Source organism: Chrysemys picta, chromosome 4 (assembly GCF_011386835.1).
Source record: "Chrysemys picta bellii isolate R12L10 chromosome 4, ASM1138683v2, whole genome shotgun sequence".
In the NCBI taxonomy this organism is placed as follows: Eukaryota; Metazoa; Chordata; order Testudines; family Emydidae; genus Chrysemys; species Chrysemys picta.
Genome location: NC_088794.1, coordinates 3,783,269 through 3,798,560, shown reverse-complemented (window position 1 = coordinate 3,798,560; position 15,292 = coordinate 3,783,269). Strand labels below are relative to the sequence as shown.

The 15,292-nt window shown below is 55.2% G+C and overlaps 2 protein-coding genes across 2 annotated transcripts; both read right to left on the bottom strand.

The window, feature by feature from the left end:
- Nucleotides 1-505: 505 nt before the first annotated feature.
- Nucleotides 506-8,149, bottom strand: LOC135982789 (serine protease 33-like). Its single transcript, XM_065590979.1, has 7 exons — nt 8,088-8,149; nt 7,465-7,589; nt 6,349-6,369; nt 5,901-6,063; nt 4,475-4,746; nt 3,828-3,997; nt 506-3,658 (listed from the first exon to the last, which is right to left on the bottom strand). The coding sequence occupies exons 1-7, from the start codon at nt 8,147-8,149 to the stop codon at nt 3,365-3,367; spliced, it is 1,107 nt and encodes a 368-aa protein (XP_065447051.1). The 3' UTR covers nt 506-3,364.
- A 526-nt stretch (nt 8,150-8,675) lies between these two features.
- LOC135982847 (serine protease 33-like) lies at nt 8,676-14,657 on the bottom strand. The gene is made up of 7 exons (XM_065591193.1): nt 14,321-14,657; nt 13,484-13,622; nt 12,158-12,178; nt 11,867-12,029; nt 10,367-10,638; nt 9,797-9,966; nt 8,676-9,627 (listed from the first exon to the last, which is right to left on the bottom strand). The coding sequence occupies exons 2-7, from the start codon at nt 13,542-13,544 to the stop codon at nt 9,325-9,327; spliced, it is 990 nt and encodes a 329-aa protein (XP_065447265.1). The 5' UTR covers nt 13,545-13,622; nt 14,321-14,657; the 3' UTR covers nt 8,676-9,324.
- Between the last annotated feature and the right edge of the window lie 635 nt (nt 14,658-15,292).

Below are 15,292 nucleotides of genomic sequence, written 5' to 3'. Positions count from 1 at the left end.
TCAACTCCACGGTGTGTGTGTATCTATAGCTAAACTCCAGGGTGTTTGTGTATATATAGCTGGACTCCGGTGTGAGTGTGAGTGTGTGTGTGTGTACCTCAGGGGTGCATGGGGTCCCTTATTTTGTCTTTGTTTGTAAATGGCCAAGCACAGAACAGCCCAAGGAAATTTACAATATTCTTGGGGTTATTTATCTTGTATCATTCTGAGTAATGAGAGATAGATCCGTCCTAGACAGACAGACAAAATATAGACAGATGGAGACAGTACAGGCAGACACAATCTAGATAGACACAATCTAAACAGACAGACAGACACAGTATTATCAGATGGTTGGATTGCACACATTAAGAGACAGACAGCCTACACAGGCAGAATTTAGACAGAGGGGCAGACACCATCTTGACAGACAGACGCAATCTCGACAGATGGGTGTATATAATCGAGACAGACCGATGCAGCGGAGGCAGACAGACATATATTTTGTTACTAGTATTCTCTGTATTATTGTAGGACCTATGACACCCAAATATAGGCCAGGAGTCCTTTGTGCCAGGTGCTACCCAGACTCCAGCAGAGATCAGGGCCCCGTGGTGCCGGGCGCTGCCCAGACCCACAGTGGGAGCCAGTCCCTGCCCCGAATGGCTCACAGTCCGAACCAGCATTTCTCAAATGTGGCGATCGTGGCTGCATGTGGCCACCAGTTGATTTTTTTGTGACCACAACAGCTTCCTGGGAGGAGATGGGGGAGGGGGGCCACGGAAAGAAGCTGCCCTCCCCACTGCACCCAGCTCTTGCTTCTGGACATGCTGCCTTGGTGTTTGCTGGTACTGCCCGCAGGGATCAGTGCCCTGCACCGCGCAGCCTCCTCGGGGGCTCCGGGGAGCTGCTCTGGAGACACGTGTGGCCAGTGTGCGCAATGCCAGAGGAACCTGCAACTCTGCAGGTGGTTGATGAGTTCCCAACCCACCTTCCCAGGAACTCCGGCTTTGTGCTTTAGCTGCAGAGGGCCGGGGCTGGGGCTTCAGCTGTTTTTAAATCTTCCCCCGGCCTGTCCCCACAAATATGGAAGTCAAATTATGCCTATGCACCAAAGTGCCCCGACAAACGCTGAGATGTTAAGTTTTAAAGTTGCCTTGTAAACACCATAAACCCTAAATGGGCAGGTGGAGCTGATCTACCTAGGCGTGGTTGTCTGTCTAGTCACAAAGCATTTTCATTGGCTAATCTCTGGGTTTACATCTCGCACCACTGTAGCTCCGTAAGCGGCTATTGGCTAACGTCATCGTCGGCAAAATCACCGCGTGGTGTTTGGGTAGGTTGAGCTCGTTCTTGGCAGAAGGCAAAAGAGTTAAAAACGCGAACGGATATCAGAAAGTTTGTCAAAATATCAGAGCCGGGAAATGACCCGGAATGTGATACAGAGACAGTCCCACAGGAGCCACCTGCCGCTAAGAAAAGCAAGACATGGAAGGAAGAAAAATAAACGTTTCAGGACCAGTGGGAAAGGCAGTTTCTTGTGTTTCTGAAGCCATCTGATTCTGTCTCTGAGCAAGGGGCAGTGTGCACTGTTTGGAAGAAAGAAATGGATCCAATTAAAGTTGATGCAATGCAATGTCACCATAGCACTCATGCAGGGGAAGCTGAAGAGAATTACCACGGTGAGTTTCAGAGGCACAAACTGTTACGTGAGGCAAAAACCGAGCTTGAAAGACAACAGCGATGACTCAGCAATTTTTTTGATTCAAGTGTATTGGATTTGGGTGGCTACTTTGAAAGCTGCACTACTGTTGGGGGAAAGCAAGGAAACCATTCAGCAACGGAGACTTCATGAAGAAAATTGTTCTTGGCTGTGCAACAAGAAAGTTACACTTTTCAGAGAGGTACCACTGAGCAGCAACATTTTGCAAAGGTTCCCGAGAGATCTGGTGAATTTTCGACACAACGAAATAGCCGGAAAAGTCGCAGCAAGCCCTTTCTACAGCCGGTGCTTGGAGGAGATCCTTGATGTCATGAGGAATCCCAAGGTAATCGTATGCTTTCTTTTCTTTGGTGGTGTGGAAGTAGAGCAAGAACTGACAGGGATTTGAAGGGGATTTCAATGCAAACAGTCTCTTCTGTGAGCAAGAGTCAGGCTAATAACGCGAGATTTGTAGAAGCGAGGATTGTGTGAGGCGAGTGGGAAAGAACTGTGTGAGAAGTTGTTGCGACCTTGTGTAGATAAGATGGAACGTAGACTAGAGTATAAATAGATGTGAAAAATAAGATATCAGGATGACCTATGTATAAACAAAACGCAGCTGTTGCTCATTATTGTCTGTAACAAAAGGTATAACTGCTTGCTGTAATTGTTTACCTAGAGAGAGACCTGCCGAGGAGGGGGAGACCCTGTGTCCTAGTGCACTCTTTCCCTCTATGCAATTGCTTCAGAATAAAGTATCTGACTTTGCTGCACCCAACCAGAGAGCGAGAACTCTGTTTTTCTCCGACAATGGTGATCGCCACTGTTTCTCAGAAAGTGTTTTATGTCAGGCGAGCCTCAGCGATAGGCCAGCCGGCCAACGCATTTTTCAGTGCGTTCAGGTGAGCATGGAGGAGGGCTTCGACAATCTGTGAGGCGTGACAGCTGATGGGGCCGTGGCTACGCAAGGTGCACCAGTCGGGGTGGTGAACGGCTTCCCAGAAAGCTGCCCTCAGAAACGTTTTGGGTTTCACTGGTAGGACCACCAAGAAGTACTCACCAGCCAGGCCTCAATGAAAAGTCTGGATGAGGTTGAAATCCTTAGTGAAAAAGTGCATCAGTGCTGTTAACACCAGCGGCGTCAATGAAGGGAGATTCGCGGCTCTGTGTGAAACGGGCTGCGAGACACATAACATGCCGCTGAATTACAACCCATTCCAGTGGCTTAGTTTTAATAACAGCGTACAGAGGCTGTCGGAGCTCCGGGAAGAGCTGGTCGAGGGTCTCAGCACGGTTTCACTGCAACTGTCCCAAAAGCTTGCTTGCTCTTTTTGAAAGAGTTTTCACCAAAGCTTCCTTGAACCTGGAGCTTCAGAAACCTCAGCTAACGAATTATAACATTCAAAAACCTAGGATTCTAGGCTCCTAGCTTTAGCCATATGGGGCAAGGGGGCTCATGGACCCACTGAAATGACTTACATCCCACCAGTGGTCCATGGGCCCCCGCTTGAGAACCACTGCTCTAACTCACTAAAACTGCCTCCCCTGCCAGAGCTGGGGAGAGAACCCAGGAGTCCTGGCACCCAGCTCCCCATGTGCGAACCCATTAGACCCCACTCCCCCCCGCAGCCCCATAATCATGCCCCGTCTCTTCCATTGCAGGGCTGGTGTTAAATTCGCAGCTCAGAAACCAAGCAGTGGCCCTATCCCCAGGGCAGCGCTGGCCAGCAGGAGGGGGCCGAGAAGCAGCGGGGTGGGCGCTGGAGTGTATCCGGCATTGGACTGAGTGCTAATGGTGACATTCACCACCCCGGATTCCACACTGGGGAGCTGCTGCTGGATCCAGTCGGAGTAGGCGGAGACCCGGGTATAGACCCCGGGACGGTAGGGGAGGCCACAGCCTTCTCCCCAGCTCACGATGCCAATCAGGAACCAGGAGCCAGCCTGGGAACAAACGAGGGGTCCCCCAGAATCCCCCTAGAGAGAGATGGAGAACCAGTTACACCGGTGCTCTGTAATCCCAATCTGCAGCTCCGGGGGACTACCCCCACCAGCTCTGCCGGTGTCCCTCAAGCCCGACCCGCAGCCCCCTCCATTCGCAGGCATGGGCTCCTGGATCTCCTGGGATGTCCCTGAATTCATTCACCTGGCAGGAGTCCTGCCCTCCTCCGGTGTAGCCAGCACACACCATGTCGTCTTTGATGGGGCGCGACCCCGGGGACCCTGTGATGGATATGCTATAGAGGTCATTGCACGTCTGAGCATCCATGAGTGAGACCTGAACCTCCTGCAGAGTGCGGGGAGCAGGGAGACTTTCTGTGGAGAAAAAATACACTTCATCAGGGCCCACCTCAGCCATCTCCACCCGGGGCAGGATCGTCCCTGACTGTCTGTTCCCCTGCAGAGATGGAGATGCCCCACCTGGGCCCATCTAGTTAAATCAGGTGAGAACAGGAGTTTTTAAGCACACAAGGAGTCCTGGCTCCCAGCCAACTCGCTCTAACCTAGCACACCCCACTTTCCTCCCAAAGCTAGGGAGAGAACCCAGGAGTCCTGGCTCCCAGCCCCCCCTGCTGTAACTCACTAGACCCCACGCCCCAACCAGCACCGCATCCTGTCTCCCATTAGAGGATCTCTGCTCTTCAGCAGCCGTTGGGCTTTGTGTTGCCTGTTTGGGCTGTGGCCACTACTTGGCGACATGACTCATGCAGCAGACAGAGCCCTGGCTCAAGGGTTTCTCCCATGTCGCCTTTGGGGGACCCCCACCCCACACAGGCCCTCCAGGTGTCTTACCACTCGTCTGGATATTCCCCCAGCCGGTGACCCAGCACAGGGTGCCATTCGCGATGGAATCGCTGCGGTCAGGAAGGCAGACGGGGAGGATGTAGGTGGTGTAGAGAAGGGGCCTGCTTAGGAGCACCAGGGCTATGTCTGAGGCATAGCTGCTGGGGTTGTAGTCGCTGTGGATTATGACCTGTGACACAGCAGAGGTGAAGGCGTTTGCACTCGGGATATGCAGCTGGTATTTCCCAAGGGAAACAGAGTAATCAGTGACAGGCAGACTCCTAGGAGATGGGGAGACATTGGGCAGGAGTTTGTTATTATATTCACTACCACAGAATAGAAATGCTGCCACCTCTGGGGTGGGGCATCTGGGGAACAGCCGCACATAACACCACATACGGTGGCTTGCCTGGGGTTGATATGCAACCACCGCTGGGGTGGGGTAGATGGGGAACAGCCTGTGGAGAAGTGGGAATTTTCTGTAATATTTTTATGAATCCTCTATGTGCCTCAGTTTCCCTATTGGGTGCAAAAGTGTTAAGTCTCTCAGTGGGGCAGCACAGGAGAACCGGGCAGAGGGCTTCTATTACATTGCTCTCTTCAGTGTGGACTGAAGAGGTCCTTACAGGACCACCTGAGGCTGACCACATATCACTGGGGAAGATGAGAAGAGAATGAAAACCGCAGTGGCCAGAACATTGAGACCCAGCAACCTAAGGCCTGGAGGAAGCTGGATTCCTTCCGCGTCTCCACAGGGAAGGTGAGCAGAAGCTAGCCGAGAACAAAGGACTGAGAGCTGACAGCAGGGGGATAAGGTTTGGGGGAGGCTCAATGGATATCTCTACACTGCACTAAAAACCCTGCGGTGCCGAGTGTTCAAGCCCGGGCTAGCTGCCCCAGGCCAACTGCGGCTGTGCCACGGGTCTCTCATTGGGTAAACGTACCCCAAGAGACAGCGGCTGAATGGAGCCCAGAGCAGGCTGGGGAGCGCTGGCTTGGCCAGATGGCCTCTATTTCCACCATGGTTTCTCTGGGCTAACCTAAGGATTTCCCCGAGTCGTGGTCCAGTTGATTAATTAACCAGACCCTGGTCTGACAACGTTGCCTGACGTCACTGCAAGTCCTGGCTGAGGTGCACTGGCCAAGTCTCCAGCAGGGCTCTGTCTCCCTTGGACTCACTGGGCAGAGCGCAGGAATTGAAGCAGGAGGCCCGGCGCCCAGCGGCTCAGTCATGGAGGGGGTGGGGCCACGGGGCCGAGCCCGAAGGCAGAGTGGGACCCACGGGGGTCTGGCACACTGAAGGGTTCCTGCAGGGGATTGTTTAAAAGCTGGCCTATAGCTGCACAGAGGCACCACACAGGGGTGCCCCTGCCCAGCGTTGAGATGCAGCCACCTCTGGGGTGGGACAGTTAGGGAACAGGCTGGGGGCACTCACCGATTGAAGCAATGAGCCGCAGACACCACCCATTCCCCTGTGATGAGGGACCCTCCGCAGATGTGGACTCCATTGTATCGGATGCTGGCCTGCCAGGGCCAAGCCCCGTTCTGGGCATTCTGCCCTCCTACGATACGGCTGGAGGCCACAGAGTGCCCGCAGGCTGGGGAGAGAGGTGGGGAGAGGTGTGAATAGAAGTCCTGGCTCCCACGCCCCCTGCTCTAACCCACCGGACCCCACTCCCCTCCCAGAGCTGGGGAGAGAACCCAGGAGTCCTGGCTCCCACCCCCTCTGCTCTAACCCGCCAGACCCCACTCCCTTCTCAGAGCCTGAGATGGAACCCAGGAGTCCTGACTCACAGTCCCCTGCCCCCCCGCCAGCTCTATCCACTAGACCCCACTTCCCTCCCCTCCAAGATCTGGGGATAGAAAGTGTCCAGATTCCTTACTTGACTGGAATTCCTCAGCACCTAGAAGAGAAAGAGATGGATGAGTGAGGTGTGAAAAACACACACAGCCCAGACCCCCGCAGCAGGGGGCAGCTCTGCACACACACACACACACACACACACACACACACACACACACACACACACACACACATGATTTCCACAGGCAGATCCCAGAAATTTCTCCTCTCACAACCCCACCTCGCCCCTTCCCCCCATGACCTGCCCTCATGCCTCCCATGGGTGCCTGACCCCCTCCCATGGGGTGGGGGTCGTTCTCTGGCATGGAGTGTGATCCCCATAGGAAGTGAGGTATGTAGGGGGACATAATTTGATACAGGATTTTCTCCTCTGGCTGAGATTCCCCACAAACAGCCCAGACCACAGATCCAGGGTGTCTGCCCCATAACTGCCCCCTATGGATGATGGGGGAAGGGCCCATTCTCTCAGCCATGGCTGAGCATCCCCTGCTCAACCTCAATGAGCTATTCCCTGCCCCATGCCCCACACATCCACCCCAGCCCCACTTATCCATCCCCTCTCTGCCCCCCGAACCCTACATCTCTCTTCCTTTGCCACCTACAACCTACCCTTCCCACAGGCCCTCGCCCTGCCCCCCAAAACCATCTCCCCTTTCCCCTACCCCTCACTTCCATCCCCTCCCGCCCAGTGTAAGTGCTGAGAACCCCACCCCTGGCCTTTCCCTCTTGAAACCCACAGAGGGCAGAGTCCTCCAGCAGGGAGTGCCACAAGTTATTGGCAGAGGGAGTAATTCCTCATGGACAGTTCCAGTCCACTTGTGCTTGAAGGTGTGAGGGACAGAAACCCACTCCCCTCACAGGGTTGGGGAGAGAACCCAGGAGTCCTGGCTCCCAGTCCCCCCTGCTCTAATTCACCAGACCCCACTCCTTTCCCAGAGCTGGAGACAGAACCCAGGAGTCCTGACTTCCAGCTCCCGCCCCCCAACTCACCAGACCTCATTCCCCTGCCAGAGCTGGAGACAGAACCCAGGAGTCCTGGCTCCCAGCCCCCCCGAACTAACCCACCAGACCCCACTCCCCTCCCAGAGCTGGAGACAGAACCCAGGAGTCAGAACCCACCCGGGGAAGAAGGTACCTTGCTTGCTCTGCCATCTGAGTCCTTGCTCTGGCTGGCTGCCCTTCCAGCTGCTGTTCCTCTCCTTTGGCCACCCCGCCAGCCACTCGTCCACCAGCTGACTGTCAGTCACCTTGTGCTGCCACCTGCTGTGACCTCTTCAGGTCCGTCTCTTAGTGATTGACAGCTCTTTGCAGGCTGGGCAGACACACTGCCCCACCAGCAGTGATTTCCGCTCTCATTTGAGCACTTTAAAATAACAAAAGGCTCTTAGTGAACTTTGAACAGTCAGGAGGAACAGGTTCAACTAGACTGAGAACTCTGAGGGAGAAACTGCACCTCCTAGCAAAGACACCTGTGCCCACCCCTTTTACTTTCACAGGGCTCGGGCATTCGAGCCCCTGGCTTAACGAGGTCCTTTCAGCAGAGGGTGACCCCCTCATTTGGGACAGGTTAAGCACAGTTCTGCTCACCTTTATTCGTACAATAAAGGCAACAACATTGATAACATGTCACTATCCCTGCATTCAGTACTAAAGTGATTTCTATCCCAACATCAGCCATAGTTGATCACTTTGAGCAACACAGCTCCTGTCTGCTGGATATCTTGGCAGAGTAGGTGTGGTCACGTCAATACAATTTACTCCTCAAGTCTCTCCTCCTCCCAGCTGTCAGGGGAGAGCTCTTTCAGACCCTGCTTATACATGGCACAGTAGCTCCCAGCTTGGCTTCCGCAGGGGACTAGGGGGTTGGTGAGCTGCCCCAGTGACCCCAATCCCCGGTGTCAGCTGTCTGCCTGGCCTGGGAATGTCGCCCAGCCAGTCCCCCCATTGCCTCCCTCTTCTCCCCCTTCTAGGGAAACCGCTTCTTGGGCCTCCACCCCGACCCGTTTTCACTCTCCCTGTATCCAGCCTGCCCCCTGTCACAGCCTTATTGGCCCCTCGGTCCTTCCCTGGGTCCCGTGCAGTTGACACCTCCCCCTTGTGTTTCCACAACTTGATGCCGCTGGCTTGTGCGGAATGGGGTGATGTCTCCTGAAATGGCCAGGAAGCCTTCCCAAGGGGACTCACCTGGTTCTGCTGTGTGCGTCTGCGTGTGTGTGTGTGTGTGTGGCTAAACTCCAGGGTGTCAGTGTGTGTACCTCAGGGGTGTGCGGGTCCTTTGTGTTGTCTTTGTTGTGTAAATGACCAAGGATAGAACAGCCCAAGGAAATTCACAGTATTCTTGGGGTTATTTACTTTTTATTATTGTGGGTAATGAGAGATAGACCTGTCCTAGACAGACAGACACTATATAGACAAATGGTGATGGTACAGGCAGACACTATCTAGATAGACACAATCTAAACCAACAGACAGACACAATAGAGACACATGGTTTTATGCAACACATTAAGAGACAGACAACCTAGACAGGCACAATTTAGACAGAGGGGCAGAAACAATCTTGTCAGACAGACAAGGCAAACTACACAGCCAGGCATATACAGTCTAGATAGACAGATGCAATTGAGACAGACAGACATATCTTTTATTACTAGTATTCTCTGTATTGTAGGACTTATGATACCTAAACATGGAATCCTTTGTGCCAGGTGCTGCACAGATTATAACTGAGATCAGTGCCCCATTGGGCTCACTTTCTAAACAGACAAAGGCAAGTTTATTCTCCCTTTTGCATCTAGGGAAACGGAGATTCAGAGAGACCTGGGACTTGCTCAAGGTCACACAGGGAATCTTTGGCGAGCCAGGGATAGAACCCAGGAGTCCTGACACCCAGTCCTCCCCCAATCACTAACCCGCTAGATCCCACTCCCCTCCCAGCCCTATAATCATGGGTTGTAATTCTGATGGCTTGTCTTTTCCATGGCAGGGCTAATTGTTAAATTAGCATCTTAGAAAGTGCTGGCACCATCCCCGGGACAGCGCTGGCTAGTAGGAGGGTGCCGAGAAGCAGCGGGGTGGGTGCTGGAGTGTAGCCGGCGTTGGACTGAGTGCTAATGGTGACATTCACCACCCCGGATTCCACACTGGGGAGCTGCTGCTGGATCCAGTCGGAGTAGGCGGAGACCCGGGTATAGACCCCGAGACGGTAGGGGAGCCCACAGCCTTCTCCCCAGCTCACGATGCCGATCAGGAACCAGGAGCCAGCCTGGGAACAAACGAGGGGTCCCCCAGAATCCCCCTAGAGAGAGATGGAGAACCAGTTACACCGGTGCTCTGTAATCCCAATCTGCAGCCCCGGGGGACTACCCCCACCAGCTCTGCCGGTGTCCCTCAAGCCCGACCCGCAGCCCCCTCCAATCACAGACATGGGCTCCTGGATCTCCTGGGATGTCCCTGAATTCATTCACCTGGCAGGAATCCTTCCCTCCTTCGGTTTGGCCAGCACACACCATGTCGTCTTTGATGGGGCGCGACCCCGGGGACCCTGTGATGGATATACTATAGAGGTCATTGCACGTCTGGGCATCTATGAGTGGGACCTGAACCTCCTGCAGAGTGTGGGGAGCAGGGAGACTTTCTGTGGAGAAAAAATACACCTCATCAGGGCCCACCTCAGCCATCTCCACCCGGGGCAGGATCGTCCCTGACTGTCTGTTCCCCTGCAGAGATGGAGATGCCCCATCTGGGCCCACCTAGGTAAGTCAGGTGAAAACAGGAGTTTTTAAGCACATGAGGAGTCCTGGCTCCCAGCCCCCCTGCTGTAACTCACTAGACCCCACTCCCCAACCAGCACCTCATCCTGTCTCCCATTGGAAGATCTCGACTCTTCAGCAGCTGTTGGGCTTTGATTTGCTGGTTTGGGCTGCAGCCACTAGATGGCGACATGACTCATGCAGCAGACAGAGCCCTGGCTCAAGGGTTCTCCCATGTCGCCTTTGGGGGACCCCCACCCCACACAGGCCCTCCAGGTGTCTTACCACTCGTCTGGATATTCCCCCAGCCGGTGACCCAGCACAGGGTGCCATTCGCGATGGAATCGCTGCGGTCAGGAAGGCAGACGGGGAGGATGTAGGCGGTGTAGAGAAGGGGCGTTCTTAGGTGCACCAGGGCTATGTCTGAGGCATAGCTGCTGGGGTTGTAGTCGCTGTGGATTATGACCTGTGACACAGCAGAGATGAAGGCGTTTGCACTCGGGATATGCAGCTGGTATTCCCCAAGGGAAACAGAGTAATCAGTGACAGGCAGACTCCTAGGAGAGGGGGAGACATTGGGCAGGAGTTTGTTATTATATTCGCTACCACAGAACAGGAATGCAGCCACCTCTGGGGTGGGGCATCTGGGGAACAGCTGCACATAACACCACATACGATGGCTTGCCTGGGGTTGAGATGCAACCACCGCTGGGGTGGGGTAGATGGGGAACAGCCTGTGGCGAAGTGGGAATTTTCTGTAATATTTTTATGAACCCTATATGTGCCTCAGTTTCCTCATTGGGTGTAAAAGGGTTAAGTCTCTCAATGGGGCAGCACAGGAGAAACAAGGGGGAGAGGGGCAACATTGCTGTCTGGCACAGACTGTGCGGGTCATTGCAGGCCCAGCCGAGGCCAACCCTATGTCAATGGGGAATCTGAGAAGAGGATGAAAACCGCAATAGTCAGAAGATTGAGATCTAGCAGCCAACGAGCTGAGGAAGGTGGATTCTATCTGCATCTCTGCAGGGATCTGAGCAGAAGCTAGCCGAGAAGAAAGAACTGAGAGCTGACAGCCGGGGGATAAAGGGTTGGCCAAGGTTTGGGGGAGGCTCAACGGATATGTCTACGCTGCACTAAAAAACCCTGCGGTGCCGAGTGTTCAAGCCCGGGCTAGCTGCCTCAGGCCAACTGCAGCCGTGCCACAGGTCTCTCATTGCAGTGTAAACGTACCCCAAGAGACAGCGGCTGAAATGGAGCCCAGAGCAGGCTGGGGAGCGCTGGCTTGGCCAGATGGCCTCTATCTTCACCGTGGTTTCTCTGAGCCAACCTAAGGATTTCCCAGAGCTGTGGTCCAATTGATTAATTAACCGTACCCTGGTATGACAATGCTGCCTGGCGTCACTGCAAATCCTGGCTGAGGTGTGTGATGAAGTGGGAATGTTCTTAATGTTTTCACTGAATACTGTGTGGGTGCCTCAGTTTCCCCTACGCTTTTCTTAAGTATCTAGGGTTCAGGGAGGGATTGTTGCGGAGCCCGAGAGGGCCAGTGTGATGCTGTCTGCACAGAGAATGGCCGACGCCCTGTCTCCTGGCAACTGATGGCCTGGGACCCTCTCCTGCAAGGTGCCAACTGAAGGTGTTGGAGAACAAAGAGATCAGGTGGCCTCCTGGCCCGGGAAAGAGACAAAGGCCAGAGGAGGGGCTGGAGGAAGTTTCAGTTTAGAGCTAGCTGGGGAACGGGAGGGAGGCCCAGAACTGGGCTGAGGAACAGCCTGGGGTACTCACCGATTGAAGCAATGAGCCGCAGACACCACCCATTCCCCTGTGATGAGGGACCCTCCGCAGATGTGGACTCCATTGTATCGGATGCTGGCCTGCCAGGGCCAAGCCCCATTCTGGGCATTCTGCCCTCCTACGATACGACTGGAGGCCACTGGCTGCCCACAGTCTGGGGAGAAAAGTAGGGAGGGGTGTGAATAGAACCCAGGAGTCCTGGCTCCCAGCCCCCACTGCTCTAACCCACCAGACCCCACTCCCCTCCCAGAGCTGGGGACAGAAAGTGTCGAGATTCCTTACTTGACTGGAACTCCTCAGCACCTAGAAGAGAAAGAGATGGATGAGTGAGGTGTGAAAAACACACACAGCCCAGACCCCCCCAGCAGGGGGCAGCGCTGCACACACACACACACACACACACACACACACACACACACACACACATGATTTCCACAGGCAGATCCCAGACATTTCTTCTCTCACAACCCCAACTGACACCCTTCCCCCCATGGCCTTCCCCCATGCCTCCCATGAGGTGGGGGTGGTTCTCTGGCCTGGGGCGTGACCCCCCAGGAAGTGAGGTATGTAGGGGGCCATAGTTTGATAGAGGCTTTTCTTCTCTGGCTGAGATTTCCCACAGACAGTCCAGACCATAGATCCAGGGTGTCTGCCCCATAACTGCCCCCTATGGATGATGGGGGAAGGGCCCATTCTCTCAGCTATGGTTTTGAATCCCCTGCTCAACCTTGATGAGCTATTCCCTGCCCCATGCCCCACACATCCACTCCAGCCCCACTTATCCATCCCCTCTCTGCCCCCCGAACCCTACATCTCTCTTCCTTTGCCACCTACAACCTACCCTTCCCACAGGCCCTCGCCCTGCCCCCCAAAACCATCTCCCCTTTCCCCTACCCCTCACTTCCATCCCCTCCCGCCCAGTGTAAGTGCTGAGAACCCCACCCCTGGCCTTTCCCTCTTGAAACCCACGGGGAGTGCCACAAGTTATTGGCAGAGGGAGTAATTCCTCATGGACAGTTCCAGTCCACTTGTGCTTGAAGGTGTGAGGGACAGAAACCCACTCCCCTCACAGGGTTGGGGAGAGAACCCAGGAGTCCTGGCTCCCAGCCCCCCCCGATCTAACCCACCAGACCCCACTCCTTTCCCAGAGCTGGAGACAGAACCCAGGAGTCCTGACTCCCAGCTCCCGCCCCACAACTCACCAGACCTCATTCCCCTGCCAGAGCTGTGGAGAGAACCCAGCAGTCCTGGCTCCCAGCTCACCCTGATCTAACCCACCAGACCCCACTCTCCTCCCAGAGCTGGAGACAGAACCCAGGAGTCCTGGATCCCAGCACCCCCGATCTAACCCACCAGACCCCACTCCCCTCCCAGAGCTGGAGACAGAACCCAGGAGTCCTGGATCCCAGCCCCCCTGCTCTAACTCACCAGACCCCACTCCCCTCCCAGACCTGGGGAGAGAACCCAGGAGTCCTGGATCCCAGCACCCCTGCTCTAACCACTAGCCCCCACTCTCCACCCCCACAGTCCCTGTTCTGTCCCTTTCCGATCTGATCCCTCTTCCCAGCAAATTCCCGAGGTCAGGACCCCAGCAGACCCCGCACTCACCCTCCAGAAGGGGCAGCAGCAGCAGGAACAGGGCGGCCAGCGGGCAGCTGAGAACAACCATGATACCGGCAACCGCAACTCCAGCCGGCTCCTCCGAGGGCTGGGACCAAAACCCAGACCGGGAGGACAAAGTCACCGGCTGCAATTTACAGGCTGCACGTCACATTCACAAACACATAAAACCACAAGGCAGGTAAGTTCATGAGAGGTGCCGATGGCAGCTCCACCCATCCCAGAGCTGGGATAGAACCCAGGCGTCCTGACTCCCAGCCCCGCTCTCACTCTCTAACCTAGTAGAGCCCACTCTCCTTGCAAGTGAACCCAGGAATGCAACCAGCTAGCCTCTACTCCCCTCCCATAGGACCCAGGCGTCCTGGCTCCCAGCCCCCACTTACTCTGGGGCATAGGTCGTAGGAAAAGGATGGTTATGGGCTCACAGGGTGCTCTCATGTGTAACCCTTCTGCCAGTTGGAGCCGGCAGCAACCGGGGCTGGGTTCAGTATCTAGGGGTTCCTTTTCAACCATACAACACAGAACCGGCTCGAGCCACCACCCAGTGACCTGGGACATTTACCCGCCACCCCTGGGCGCCTCTGAGAGGCAATATTCCTCCTCTCGCAAGCCCAGAGTCTGAGTGTAGAAAAGAAACTTTTAATGAACGGAGAGAAATCACCCGACATTAATTAGGGAAAATGCCCCAAGCAGGATTCATAATCATAAAGCTGTGAGCAGGACTCCCACCCCAGACTGCGTGGGGCAGTGCCTTCCGCCTCATCTTCTTCCACCAAAAGTTCCTTTACGGTACCCCGCCTTGCGCCTTCACCACACCCCACTCACAGTGGTTGTCCTTGGTCAGAGAGGACCCAAGGTTCAGAGGTGCATCTGTGTGAGTTCACCTCCCACCCGGGGAAGAAGGTCCCTTGCTTGCTCTGCCATCTGAGTCCTTGCTCTGGCTGGCTGCCCTTCCAGCTGCTGTTCCTCTCCTTTGGCCACCCCGCCAGCCACTCGTCCACCAGCTGACTGTCAGTCACCTTGTGCTGCCACCTGCTGTGACCTCTTCAGGTCCGTCTCTTAGTGATTGACAGCTCTTTGCAGGCTGGGCAGACACACTGCCCCACCAGCAGTGATTTCCGCTCTCATTTGAGCACTTTAAAATAACAAAAGGCTCCTGTGACGAACTGGGCCTGTTCTCACTGTGGTCTGTGAATGCTGACAGGGGAGTGGGGCTGGGATAGTCTGCATTGCAGGATGGGATCTGCCCGAGGGCGCATACCTGAGTGTGTAACATGAGAACCCAGGAAGGGGTTGGAGGCCAGGTGACTCCTTGGCCCGGGAAACTGAACAAAGGCTGTGGGAGGGGTCGCTGAAGGCAGAGTGCTGGAAGCGGGCTGGAGAGATGGCTGGGAGGCAGAGATGGCTCTGACCCCCCAAAGGGGGGTGGGCTGGGATGCCCTGGGACCCCAAGCTGGACCTAACTGAGGGGGGCCCTGTTGTCTGTGCCTGCAAGACCTGTCTTGGACTGTATTCCTGTCATCCAAATAAACCTTCTGCTTTACTGGCTGGCTGAGAGTCATGGTGAATCGCAGGAAGCTGGGGGTGCAGGGCCCTGAGTCCCCCAATACTCCGTGACAACTGGTGGCAGAGGTGGGATCTACTGCACCCCGTGGACGGCGCTTCCTGCAGTAAGTGACTGGGGAGCAGTAAAACGAAGGGGGATTGACGGGGACCAGGCGTGCTGAAGAGTGAGAGAGAGACGGTTATTACCCCTGGGAGTGTGTGACCAGCGAGAAGGACTTTTGCGGTAACAGG

Excerpts from the sequence above, each read along its gene's own strand:
- LOC135982847 (XM_065591193.1), bottom strand. The coding sequence starts at position 13,544 with ATGGTTGTTCTCAGCTGCCCGCTGGCCGCCCTGTTCCTGCTGCTGCTG. Across the intron at positions 12,030-12,157 it reads TGCTGAGGAGTTCCAGTCAA|ACTGTGGGCAGCCAGTGGCC; the intron begins GTAAGGAATCTC and ends TTTTCTCCCCAG. Across the intron at positions 9,967-10,366 it reads GGGGAATATCCAGACGAGTG|AAAGTCTCCCTGCTCCCCAC; the intron begins GTAAGACACCTG and ends TTTTCTCCACAG.
- LOC135982789 (XM_065590979.1), bottom strand. The coding sequence starts at position 8,149 with ATGTATAAGCAGGGTCTGAAAGAGCTCTCCCCTGACAGCTGGGAGGAG. Across the intron at positions 7,590-8,087 it reads GAGGAGGAGAGACTTGAGGA|GTGGCAGCACAAGGTGACTG; the intron begins GTAAATTGTATT and ends AGGTCACAGCAG. Across the intron at positions 3,998-4,474 it reads GGGGAATATCCAGACGAGTG|AAAGTCTCCCTGCTCCCCGC; the intron begins GTAAGACACCTG and ends TTTTCTCCACAG.